The following is a 12,267-nucleotide window of genomic DNA, read 5'->3' on the forward strand; positions in this document are numbered from 1 at the left end:
GCTATTTGCTATCCTAAGAAACAAGTTGTAAGTCCTTAATTGGTGTAATGTGTTTCAAGGTCCTACTGATGAGTAAAATACTGTTATGCTCAATGCTACAGTGAAACAATATTACTCTGGAATTTTTGCTTTAATAGCAAACTGGTGAAAACCAAACTTTCCCTGTACTGAAACGTCCACATCTCAAAAAATTACACTGCCTTTGCTGAACTGCTTCAGAGAAATAAATGCTGAAAAAAGCTCATAATACAATTACATTGAGATGCTTAGTCTTTGTGGTAATTACTTTGCTCTGTTAATAAAAATCTACCTAGTACTTGAGGTTTGAATTTTGACTACTATTTTTAGTAAGATGACAGTATATACATAATCCGATGTCTGGTTTTGAATCTTTTTGGCATTTGTATAAGAATATTCTTTTAGATCAAGGGTAAAGTATCAAGGATGAACAGTTAAATTGTCGATGGACCTCTTCATGTAACTGAACTTCAAAAGCATGTTTAAAGATTCATATTTTTGAATATTCAGTTTTTAAGAATGTTGGATTCTGTCGAAAGCCTGTCATTAGCGTAGTACAGTTTGTAGAGCACAGTATAGTTTGATGCTGCCTTTTCCCATTGAAGATATGTGTTACGGCTGACTCCTTACCTTGGACTGATATCTTTTGGTGTGAAACAGAGGCATAAAAGGGACAAAGATTTTTCATATAGCCTGAAGGATTCAACAAAAGCTGGAGCTGTCTAAACCTTGACGACCCTGAAAACCCCTCTTCCCCCCTGCCTGTCCACCACGGGAGAAGGTGCCAGACTGTGGGTAGGGTCTCAGTCCTGGTCTGGAGGATGAGGAGGGAGGACCCGGAGAAGGGACATGGCAAGAGCGCGGGATGTGTTGGCGGAGAAGCTCGGCTATATCCAATGCCTATTTACTTTTCCCCCTTTATTAACAAGGAAAAAAGGACAGGGATTTTTATTTATTTATTTTTGGTTTTTATTACACAATGTGAGGCCCCTGGCTCTGGAGGATTAACTCCTCTATTCATGAAGAAAGAACAATGGGTTTACCAACAAAAACTCCATCAGATGGATGAAATACCTGGCAATATAATTGCAGCCATTATGGAGCTGCTTTTGTTTTTTATGTGTGTGTTTGGTTTTGCAGTGTAAGCATGTAACTGATTCTGGTAGTTTTAAAATAAATTTTTAAAAACTTGACTGGAATAGTATTTCTTAATATAAATTAATCTATTGTAAGTTCATTTTCTGCCTTGAAAAAATACAAAGGATAGGGTAGTCGCAGTGTATTTTCAAGCAAGAATTATATATGCGGTGTTCTTACTGAGTGAAATGTCTTTGTTATGAGGTATTGGAAAGTTTTTAAACTTAGAAATGAGATGAGAGCCACTTGAGACATGATCATCAAAATCCCTTTAGTATGTTAAGACTTGGCCCCCATACTTTTCTCTACCTTTTCTTTTCAGTTTGTAAGCAATTTTGTACTTTATAGCCCTCAAATTTTTTTTTTTTGGCTTTGTGTATTTTTCTTGAATAATATTGTCACAGAAGAATCTTTTTATTTAGCCTTGTCTGATTATGTTTACTTGAAAATCCTCAAATAAGATTCACATGATTACATATATATGTTCATGTGCTCCAGAACTGAAAATGACATTGCTGGGTTTAATTTTTATTTAATTTCCTTCCTGAATGGCTACTTTTACCACCTCTTATAGTGCCATGTGCTGCAAATGGAAACAACTTGCTCGAGGTACATCCCAGGGTAATTCAGAAGTCGATGCACGTGAGATGCCTTCTCTGCTACCGGGGCTCTGCTGTCAGAGCATCAACCTGTGGGACCTGTCCTGCAGTACATACACTATCACATTAAGTCAGTTCCTCCATTTTGAACTCTTGTTAAGAGTATGCTCTTATTTTCATAGTATTTATCCTCACCGTTTTATCACTGCGGATGATGATTCAGCCGCTTCCCAGTGCAGTTTATTCCATTGACTAATTGCTCTATTAAGACTGTTTTCCTCTTATCTAACTTGACTTTCTTTTCCTATTAGATTATTGTTCCTTTATGATCATTTTTATATTCATTTGTACAAGTGAAATTAAATATTCATATTTCCTCAGGCTTTGGGATGCATTTTACTGCTACAGAAATGTGCCTGGCCTGCCTTTAATTTGAAATATTGTGGGGCATTTCCCCCCCCCCCCCCCCCCAAGTTTCTCTGAGTGGTCTAGTGATGCGAGTACACTGGGAGGAGAAATGACTTGCAGCCTTTAGGAAGCATTTAACCGATTTTAGGGACTAGCAGGTAGTTTTCTACTTTTTAATCCATGGCAGGGTATGGTTTGGATGCTACCGGGCATCAGGACAGATCTTTGGCAGGCATATTTCTCAACACCCCCTCTTTTGCAGGTCACTGGGGCCGGTGCGTAGGTGACTGCGGCTTGGGGGGCATTCGGAGTCGGGCCGTCTGGTGCACCCACACGGAGGGCTGGACAACGTACCACGTGAACTGCCACCAGAAGGACAAACCTGAAAGCCAGAGGAGGTGCTTTAAAGTCTGCGACTGGCACCTGGAGCTGTTCGAGTGGGAAGTTTCGGGATGGGACAGGTGTGGGCTCGTCCCCTTTGCTGGCGGTGAGGCGAGAGCAGAGGCTTGTGTCACCGCGCAGCACGGGCTGCAGCACCGGAGCGTCCGCTGCCTCCAGAAGCTGAACAGAACGGTTGTCGCCAATGAAATATGTGAGTACTTCACACCACAGCCGCCCGCCGAGCAAGCCTGCCTGGTACCCTGCCCGCGGGACTGCGTCGTGTCCCAGTTCTCCGGCTGGTCCGAGTGCAGCACGGGCTGCGCCAAGAGCTTGCAGCACCGGACGCGGGCGGTCATCGCTCCCCCTCTCTACGGGGGTGCCCCGTGCCCAAATCTGACCGAATCCAGAGCCTGCGGCGCTCCCGTCTGTCCTCTTGGGGAGGAGGAGCACACTTACAGCCTCCGAGTGGGGTCGTGGGGTGAATGCCGGCTGCCCCATCCTAAAGACAGCGACCTGGCAGGGAGGACTATGTTGGATTTGGGTTCGGACTCTGGAGAGCGAAGCACACCTGGACTTCAAGGCTATAAACCCCACCACCGTCCCGGGGAGGTGGAGATCGGTTACCAAACCAGGCAGGTCAGGTGTGTAAGGAGCGATGGAAAAAATGCAGTGCTGAGGTAAGGGTGCTTCGTCTTTTATTTCATCCCCAGTGGTTAGTTTGATGGAGCTCTTGCTCTGTGTGGCAGCACCACAGCAAATGTGCTCCCCTTCCTGAGTTTTAAATGCAAATTTTTATGTGTTTTCTTTATGGTCTTTTTTTTTTTTTTGATTTAATTCCCTTCTTGTAAAGCTAGCGTATGCTGAATATTTTGCATTCTTCTACGATTTGTGACTGTTTAATTCATTTTATGTTTTTAATAATTCTCTTATGTTTTATTTTGTTGTTTTGAAGGAACATTGAGGAAATGTAATTATATATCACTTTGTACTTTTGCTGGGCCCTGGCTGTGGGGGAGGGAGTTTTCATTCTCAGTCATGTACTGCATGTATTTGGCAGAAGAGGTTAAAATTGCACCAGGTTAAACTCCTTCATTCTTACAAATCAACACTGGATAAACTAAGTCTGAAAAGTTCGGTCTTGTGAATTTACTAGAAGGTATTTCTTGGAAAGATAGATCAGTGAGCAAACCTGTGATTGTCCTCCTGCTTACTGAGGAGCCTTGCCATCTTGGTGTAACTCTAGGATGCTGATACAAGATAGGTGACTTGCACGTCCGTCTTTGGTAGTGGTTGGTGATTTCTGTCCTCATGTGTTAGATAATCTAACAATTTCTCTTAGTCTACGTAGGTTGCTTTGCTGTAATTCAAATGTGAAGGTTACAGTAATGTGGAGCAAATAATGGAAAGATTTATTCTCTCTATTTCTCACATTTAAATTTAAGTTATCTAAGCTCAGCCATTTGACTTCAGGTTGGATTTAGGCAGGTGCCAGGAGCTATAGATGACTGAGAAATTGATTGAGTTCTGAGAAAGTCAGGATTTCTGGAGAACTTCTTACGTTCTGTTTTTCAGGGGTATTAAAAGTTCTTGAAAAATCCTGCTTCTGAATTTTGTGGAAATCAATCTGTTTCTCGGAAATCTATAGCTCCTGGCACCTGCGCAAACTCAAATTGCAGAGAGAAGGGGTTATTTTATGTCCAATTCTCTACCTGTGTTAATGTCTGCAGCAGTTCTGCACACATACCGAGGTGAAAATATACATTCTAGCCTTTTTCTTACCCCCTCCTATTACACCTGTAGCAAAATATGGGGTTTTTTTATTGGTTGGAAAAAAGTCAAGCTTTGCGAACTGTTCCAGCAGTTTCTAACATCTTGACTTTATTACTTGTCTCTAAATATATGCTGATTCTAAATATACAGATTTTATGCTCTTGTAGCTGCTTGAGTTTAATGGAGTCACTTGTGATTTATGCTGCCGTGCGACCAGCAGCAGGTTTATGTCTGCTAACGCTTGTTAGCTGTTCTTTTGCCTCTTGTATCTCATTCCTTATCAGAGGCGCTGGGAAGGGGATCCTGACTTTGTTAAAATTTCACCCTCACATGCTCACTGCTATATTCGCTGTAAGAATGGGGAATGGAAGATGCTGTTTCTGTAAATGTTTTCTCTTTGTTGTGCTACTGTGTGAGTTATACATTGAATTTCTGGATGACAGTGCAAAGGGTCCTGGGAGCTTTAGTTTCAGTGACTCTACCCCTTGCTCCTTTCTGGTTTGTTTTTTGGTGATCTAGCCCCCTTTTGGGGACTGTACAACTCCACTAGCTGCCTTCTGGCAGACTTTTTCTGCTGAGGCCATGTCTCAGATTTACTGGAGAGAGCTAAGCCTGACCCATCCTTTACTCTTACTCCAAATACAGGAGAAAAGTCCATTTATTGAATAGAGGACAAAAGGTCATGTCATCTTACAGTGTCCAGATAATCACATACTTTTCCTTTCTCCTTTTGGACCTAAAATCCAAACCTAAAAATCCAGCCTAAAATCCAACCTGTATTTAATTCTAGGGCTGGAATGTCACTGATATCAAATAGCCATGACAATGACTCCCTTTAAGCATCCCCTGGTAATGTCCTTCTCATTCAGTTGTGCAGCATATTTGCTGCCATTCTTCTGAAGAATGGACTCGATCTTGCAGATGTAGCTTTACAAGAGCGATGATATTTTGGCTACTGATAAAGAAGAGTAAATGCATTTACATAACCCTGTAGCAGGGTTTGGCAGGCAGCCAAGCATCTGCTGTAAAACTGGAAAGAAGTGCCTTATTTGTGCTTTTTCATTTTCCTGGATGAGGTTTCCTATTTCAACTAACGCCGTCGAGTAAGTACCAATGAGAGATACAAATTAAATTTCTGGAAAACTGAGGCAAGGAGAGGGATATCCAAAGACACGCTTTAGCAGCAGGCTCTGAGCTGCTGGTCTGCCAGGGCTTTGCCACCACCCTGCCTCCCACCACTGCCTGATTCTTGCAGGAAGGTGGCAGGTAATAGGAACGGTCAGCTAACCACCCCTGACTGGTCGAAGGCCACGTGAGGAGAGGAACTGTATGCTCATCTCACCTCCTAATTTGTAACGGAATGGCAAAGATGCCTAATCTATTATCAAGGTTGTTTAATTTACTGGTGTCTAATTTCGGGGCTGTGAAGCAGCCAGCGAGGCTGGCAAGCAGCAGCAGCCTCTGTGCTCACGGATGGGAGAGGGTACTGGCTACGCTCCTCAGTGTGAAAGAGCAGTCTTTTGCCCAAAATTGGATTTTGGTGGGCTTGGGTGCAAGCTGGTTTTTAAAGACTAAAAGATGGAACTCATTCACTTCTTACAGATGCTGGGTTACTGGCAGGACATTAATACTGGCCTCTTTGCTAACAAGTTTGTGATTGATGGGAATGGCAGATGGGGTGTCCTTTCTCTGTGAAATAGGTAGCAGTGGTGGGAAATGTGCCTGATATTTGTTTTCGGTTTTTCACTGATGCTTAATTTATGCTGTTGAACCCTGCAAAAAGGATCCTTTGGCTTTACAGTGAACCTTCAGGTAGGAGCTGAAGAATCCTTTGCATTATAAGGAAATGTCGTGGTTTAAGCCCAGCCGGTAACAAAGCACCATGAAGCCGCTCACTCACTCCTCTCCCCCGGCCCTGGTGGGATGAGGAAGAGAAAATATAAAGAAATGCTTGTGGGTCGAGACAAGGACTGGGAGGGATCACTCCCCACTTATGGTCACGGGCAAAAGACAGGCTCAACTTGGGAAAAAAACCCACAAATTCAATTTAATTTACTACCAATCAGAACAAGGATAATGAGAAGTAAAACCAAATCTTAAAACACCTTCCCCCCACCCCTCCCTCCTTCCTGGGCACAGCTTCACTCCCGAATTCTCTCCCTCCTCCCCTCCAGCAGCGCAGGGGGACAGGGAATGGGGGTCGGGGTCAGTTCCTCACACGTTGTCTCTGCCGCTCCTTCCTCCTCAGGGGCAGGACTCCTCACTCTTCCCCTGCTCCACCGTGGGTCCCTCCCACGGGCTGCAGTTCCTCACAAACCTCCCTCACGTGGGTCCTTTCTGCGGGCCGCAGTCCTTCAGGCACAGGCTGCTCCACCGCAGGCTTCCCCAGGGAGCGGCGGCCATCTTGGGGGGCCTCCATCCCCCTGCTCCGGCGTGGGCTCCTCTCTCCCCGGGCTGCAGACGGGCATCTGCTGCCCGCTCCCCTCCACGGGCTGGGGGGGACAGCCTGCCGCCTCACCGCGGGCTGCGGGGGCATCCCCTCCTCCCCGCTCCTCCTCCTCCTCCTTCTTCACTGACCTCGGGATCTGCACAGGGGTTCCTCTCACATTCCAACCCCCCCGCTCACTGCAGGTTCCCCTTCTCAAGTCTGTTCTCCCAGAGGCACTACCGCCATCACTGAGGGGCTCGGCCTGGGCCAGAGGCAGGTCGGACTCGGAGCCGGGGAAGCTTCTAGCAGCTTCTCACAGGAGCCGGCCCTGCAGCCCCTTCCCCGCTACCAGAACCTGCCACACAAACCCAAACCAGGAGACCTGTGTGTCCATACCAGCCTTAAAGGTGCAAGCAAAAATCCTAGCAATTTTAAAGGTGAAAACTCTAAATGGGAATTACTTGGAGAGGAGCGCAAGCATGTGGAAGATTGGACATGCTGTATTGGGGAAACAGAGCAGGGGTATGTTTTTGATGAAATATTTTTTCAGTTTGGAGGTTCTACATTTGTTAAAATGGAAGGCAAAGGGAGAAAGAAAGAGGAAAGGGAGGGACAGATCTTTTTGAAAATACTTGAAGACAGTTGAGCAGCAGAACATCAATAGACCTTCAGACAGGTTCATATCTGCTCAGAACCAGTTTTGGTGTAGAAACTTTATATTAGTGAAAATAAAAGGAATAGCATCAAAATAGAATGATTTTATGGATCTAATTTGAAGCTTTTAAAGAGTGTATTTTAAAAAGCTGAATTTTTTTTTTTCCATACAGTTCCAGATAGAATTCAGATTTCATTTTATTTCAGAAAAAAGTTTTGGTTTGCATTAAATTTCATATCCAGTAACAAATTCAAACATAAGCATTTCCATGCATTTAAAAAATGAATAAATCTCTGAAACAGTTGCAAGAAATGAATGTGCTAGAACTTCTGCTCTTTTTGGGTTTCTGTCTTGTCACAGTTGTAAAAATCTACTGAATACTGAGACAAAGGCACTTGTGTTTCTTTTTTTTCTTAAAAAAAAAAGAAAAGTTATTTAAGATAGCCAATAAATTATAATTTAGTGAAATGAGCGCCCATAGCTAGACATTGAAATCCCGAATAAATTTAACCTGATTTTCTAACCTGATGTGTGCGCTCACTAAGCATACTGAGAAGTTAAAGTCAGGAGCAAACAGTTTTAGGGTATTTTATTATTATTATTTGGATTAGGAATCCTTTTAGGTACATACTTCTTAAACTCTTCAGTATATGTATAAGATGACAACAATGATATAATAGAGTTGGATTTAGGTTTCTGTTTACTTTGCCATTGTAAGTGAAAATTCAGGTCAAACTCAGTCAAGGGATAACCCATCCGTCAAGGCTGAGGTAGAGCAGCATTCAGCTCTTTTGTTTGCCTCTGTAATTTGAATTTCCATTATCCATTTCCTAGTGGATTGTGCTTAACCACTGTGCTGTTGTACGTTTTTAGGAAAAAATTATTTGCAGTTTCTAGTGTTGACATTCTTCTGTTCTCTGGATGAATACAAAATTTTCGCAGTCCGGAGGTGGAAACGCTGTGCTGTAATATGCTATTTGATAGTTACGATTCTGATCTGGGAGAGGAGATGTGTGTTCACATTCCTCCCAGCAGATGTAGGAATCAAGCCTCAGTGCTCAGGCTTGAAAACAAATCCCTGAGCTATTGGATAAGAAGGAGATTTTATTTTCTAGTGTTCTTTTAAAAAGTTTTGTCTCTCATTTCCTTTGCTTTTATTAAAAGTGCATGAAATAAAGGAACAGTGACTTCTTTTTTTAATTTCAATAAGAAACATTTTAGAAATAGGGTCCAATAATAATTGGGCTTTTTTCTGCTGTTTTCAAATTGTGCTGAAAGCCAGCTGCTTCTGTAGCCCTAAGATTTCAGTGTCTGTCTTGGTGTAGCACAAGTGTAAGTCAGCATTTATTTTTAATTGAAGTGAAGGATCTGGTGCATTAAATTTTGGAGACACCAAAACTTAGACATCTTTGACACCAAAGCTCTGTGTTTGTTTGGATTATAGGTCTCCCAGCTCCCTTTCCCTTTGGTCAGCTGTATGGCACGCAAATGTTCCCTGTCTTCCTTACCACCCTGGTGCAAAAGGGGCTGGTGTTTCTTCTGCCAAAGAAGCCTCCGCTGCACAGATTGAAAATATGGTATTGCCAGTATCCAAAATAGCCCTGGCAGCCCTTCAGGACCCTAAAGTACATTATGAATTCTTGAAAGTATGCCTGTTAACATTGATTGCCAGTTTCCTAAGGGAAAAAAGTGTTTGCATGCTGTTAGAAACATGGCAAGATTGTGTACATTATTAGACCTTAATATTATTAGCCAAGTGCAAAGAGCAGGTAGTGTTCATTCCAGCAGCCTGTGAGGTTGGGTCATTGGTTACAAAATAGGAGACGATGTTAGAAGAAGGGAAAAAACGAAAATGTGTTATCAGCGCAGCTTAGCTCACTTCAGGATTTTCTTGCTCTGCAGTGCGTGGATTTGAGCATGCGTTCCCTGGTCAGGCTTGACACTTCTTGGGAGCCTTCCTGAGATGCCAGGGAAGATTCTGGCTGCTGAAGCGGTACCCTGTCCTCCTGGTGCTGCCTTCTGTACCAGCAGCATGGGCATGGCGATGGCTTCTTAATGTGTCAGATTATTTTAGACATGATCCCTTCAGTATAAAAGGTTCAACAATAACCACCTGTGGCATCCTCTAACGTAAGGAAGTACATTCACCCTTCATTCTGAATACATTGACATGGTTGGGAGAGGAAACTAGGGATAATTTGCATGCTGTGCCCGGCCTGATTTAATGATGCACTGCTCCTGGATGGTCTCGCTCTTTTCTCCTGCTGATAAACATGTTTCCACTCATTTCCTTGCAGTGGATGTGATGACTGTGTGACTGTAAGGCGTGTAGCACAGATGCACTGAGCTGCTGGAAAATTTGGTGAGTTGCTTTTTGTCCAGAACAGAAAGGTGGTGTGGTTCAGCCTGGGGCTGCACAATTACTGTATCTCATGGGGGAGATTGTGGCTGGAGATGGAGGAGAAGAGCAGCGCTGCTCTGTTGGCAGCAGCCTGCAGTTACGTGGTCATGGCGGACACGGAGCTGCACAGTAGGAGTGTTACGCCGGGCAGCTTTTCCTCCTCTTCTCGCTTTTCTGCTTGTAGCTGCAGGACTATGCGAGTGTGAAAGGGGCATGAGTAGGTCTCCTTTGGTTTAGTTTTTTTTTTTAATATGTGGTTTATTCCCCTTCAGTACACAAGAGAGTAAGAGGGCTCTCTGCCACTTGAGCGAGATAGGCTTTGTGCTGCTGCTGTCTGCTAACTAACAGATCCATCTCACACCACAGCCAATGTAACACAGGTTGTGGAACAATTCCTGTAGTTTTACAGTATCAATCCAAGTGTGTAACATAGAAAAAAGCATCAATCACATAAGTACCCTACTATATTACAATTATTAGATTAACTCATAAGAGGAAGATCTAACCTGATACATTAATATGTGGAAAGTTAGTTTAAAAACAGGGCTTGTGTAGTATCTTGCATCCCCAAGACCTTCTGCCTCTCCCAGCGGGTTCTGATACAACCACAGCAGCGCAAGTACACGTCTGGTTTGCAGACTCAGGTCGGTGAGTGCCTCTCACGTTTGGGCTTTGTCTGTATTAGATTGTCCTAAATACATCTGTGACATGAAAGACCGTGTCTGAATTTTGTGCAACAATGCAAAAGCATGTTTTTACATTTGTCTTTGTGTTGCTCGGTGTCACAATTAATTTGACTTTGAGGCTCTGAATGAGTAGGTACAAGTTAATTAGATTTGCTTTCTGTTAGGCAGTTGCATGTAATTCTCCTTCAAAAACATGTACTTGAACAGAAGGATGGAAATTGCCAGCTCCATGTCTTGTTCACCTTAAGGTCAACAAAGTTATCTTTTTAGCCTTTTATAGTAGGAGCTGTGGATGGATTTTCAGGGAAAGAAACAGTATTCAGTCTTTGCATACTTAAAAGGCTTTTGCAGGTAGCAAGGATGATTGCTGGGCAGAGATGTCTTTGCGGTCAGAGTATCGGCAGAGGTTTGAATCCATTAGGCGAGGTATTGTAGATATTATCTCACGAAGAATTGGGGCTAGCAATATTAATTTTAAAGAAGACCCCAAAGCAGATTTTTAAAGGCTTCGTTTTGTTTGGTATTTCAGTGAAGATCAGGCAAGACTAAAATCTCCTTTGCAGTGGCACAACCCCAAAAATGGATTTGGGTTTTTGTTACTGGTATCTGAATACAAAGTTTTGATCACTCTAAAATGTGAGATCAGTTACCCTCCATGCTGTGTTCTTAGATAAACTCTAGTTTTTTAATACCATCAGTTAGGGCAGTGATTTGTATGTGCTACTATTTTATCAGCTCTAAATCAGGAATTCTTGTTAACGTTGTGGCACAGGTGGCTCACCTGATAACTTTTGAAAAAGTATTAAAAGGGATATAAAGTTACCATTCAGGTGACTCCACCTAACCTAATGTTCCAAACAAGACTCAAAATCCCTGGGTTAGTAAGTACAGATATAATGATTATTACTTTTCAGTCTTTGCTTCAATTGTATTGATGTTTTGTACCAGAGGCAGTTTTGCAGTCAGTTGCATTTGACATGTAATAGAGGAATAAACATCTTTTTGAGTTGTAAGCAAGAATAATTTTATTTTGAGGGGGTTATATCACAGGCTGTTTCTATTTTATGGAATTGTTAAAATAAACCTCAGTAAATTCTTCCTCACAGCACCTGTGAGATTAACGAGTTTTATTCTGGGTGAAGAAACTGAGACAAAAAGTTGTTACACTTTTTTTTTGAAGTAGAAATTTAAGCCACTAAATGTTGTGTTTTGCTAGTAGTTGAGGGTCTAGTCAAACTTGATCAGGTATCAGTGGGAATATTCCTACTGACCTTTGTGAAAACGGGACCAGTTCCTAGACTGGAGGAGAAGCGAGTGAATGTCCTTTATCTTCACTTCTCCCCCTACGGGACTGCCCTGCAATGCTGAAATGATTGCCCCAGTCTATTTTCTTTAGAGAAAGTTAGGTTAGTCAAACTGTGCTATAAAGTAATATCAAGTGAGGTAATGGCTGGTTCCCTGGCAGCAGTTCTGGATTTCACACCTTTTAAGTGTACCTCTGTTTGCTCCTTACAGTTGGCAAAAGCCTGACTGTGAGCAACCGGAGGCTGGAGAAGACAATTTTAGAGAAAGTTCACCCTGAGTTCATGTACGGTCTTAATTTCAGAGGCCAGTTTGCATCATTTGTATAACACTAGGCAGAAGTCAGATGATCTTGGTTCCTTTTCTCCTGGTGACTCCTTTTTTCTGGGTTTCATCTTTTTTTGCCCCATCTCATCCTTTGTGATGCTTCAATGATGTCTCTGCTCATACGTACCTCCGTACTCTTTCGGTGTATCCTTTCC

At 42.8% G+C, this 12,267-nt stretch overlaps 1 protein-coding gene across 1 annotated transcript in view; it reads left to right on the forward strand.

The window, feature by feature from the left end:
- Positions 1 to 12,267, forward strand: part of THSD7B (thrombospondin type 1 domain containing 7B) — a 334,912-nt gene that overhangs the window by 113,768 nt on the left and 208,877 nt on the right. The window contains exon 4 of the mRNA XM_049809853.1: positions 2,425 to 3,220. Within this exon, the coding sequence (XP_049665810.1) occupies positions 2,425 to 3,220 (796 nt within the window). The remainder of the gene's footprint in view (positions 1 to 2,424; positions 3,221 to 12,267) is intronic.

This window comes from Accipiter gentilis, chromosome 1, assembly GCF_929443795.1.
Source record: "Accipiter gentilis chromosome 1, bAccGen1.1, whole genome shotgun sequence".
In the NCBI taxonomy this organism is placed as follows: Eukaryota; Metazoa; Chordata; class Aves; order Accipitriformes; family Accipitridae; genus Astur; species Astur gentilis.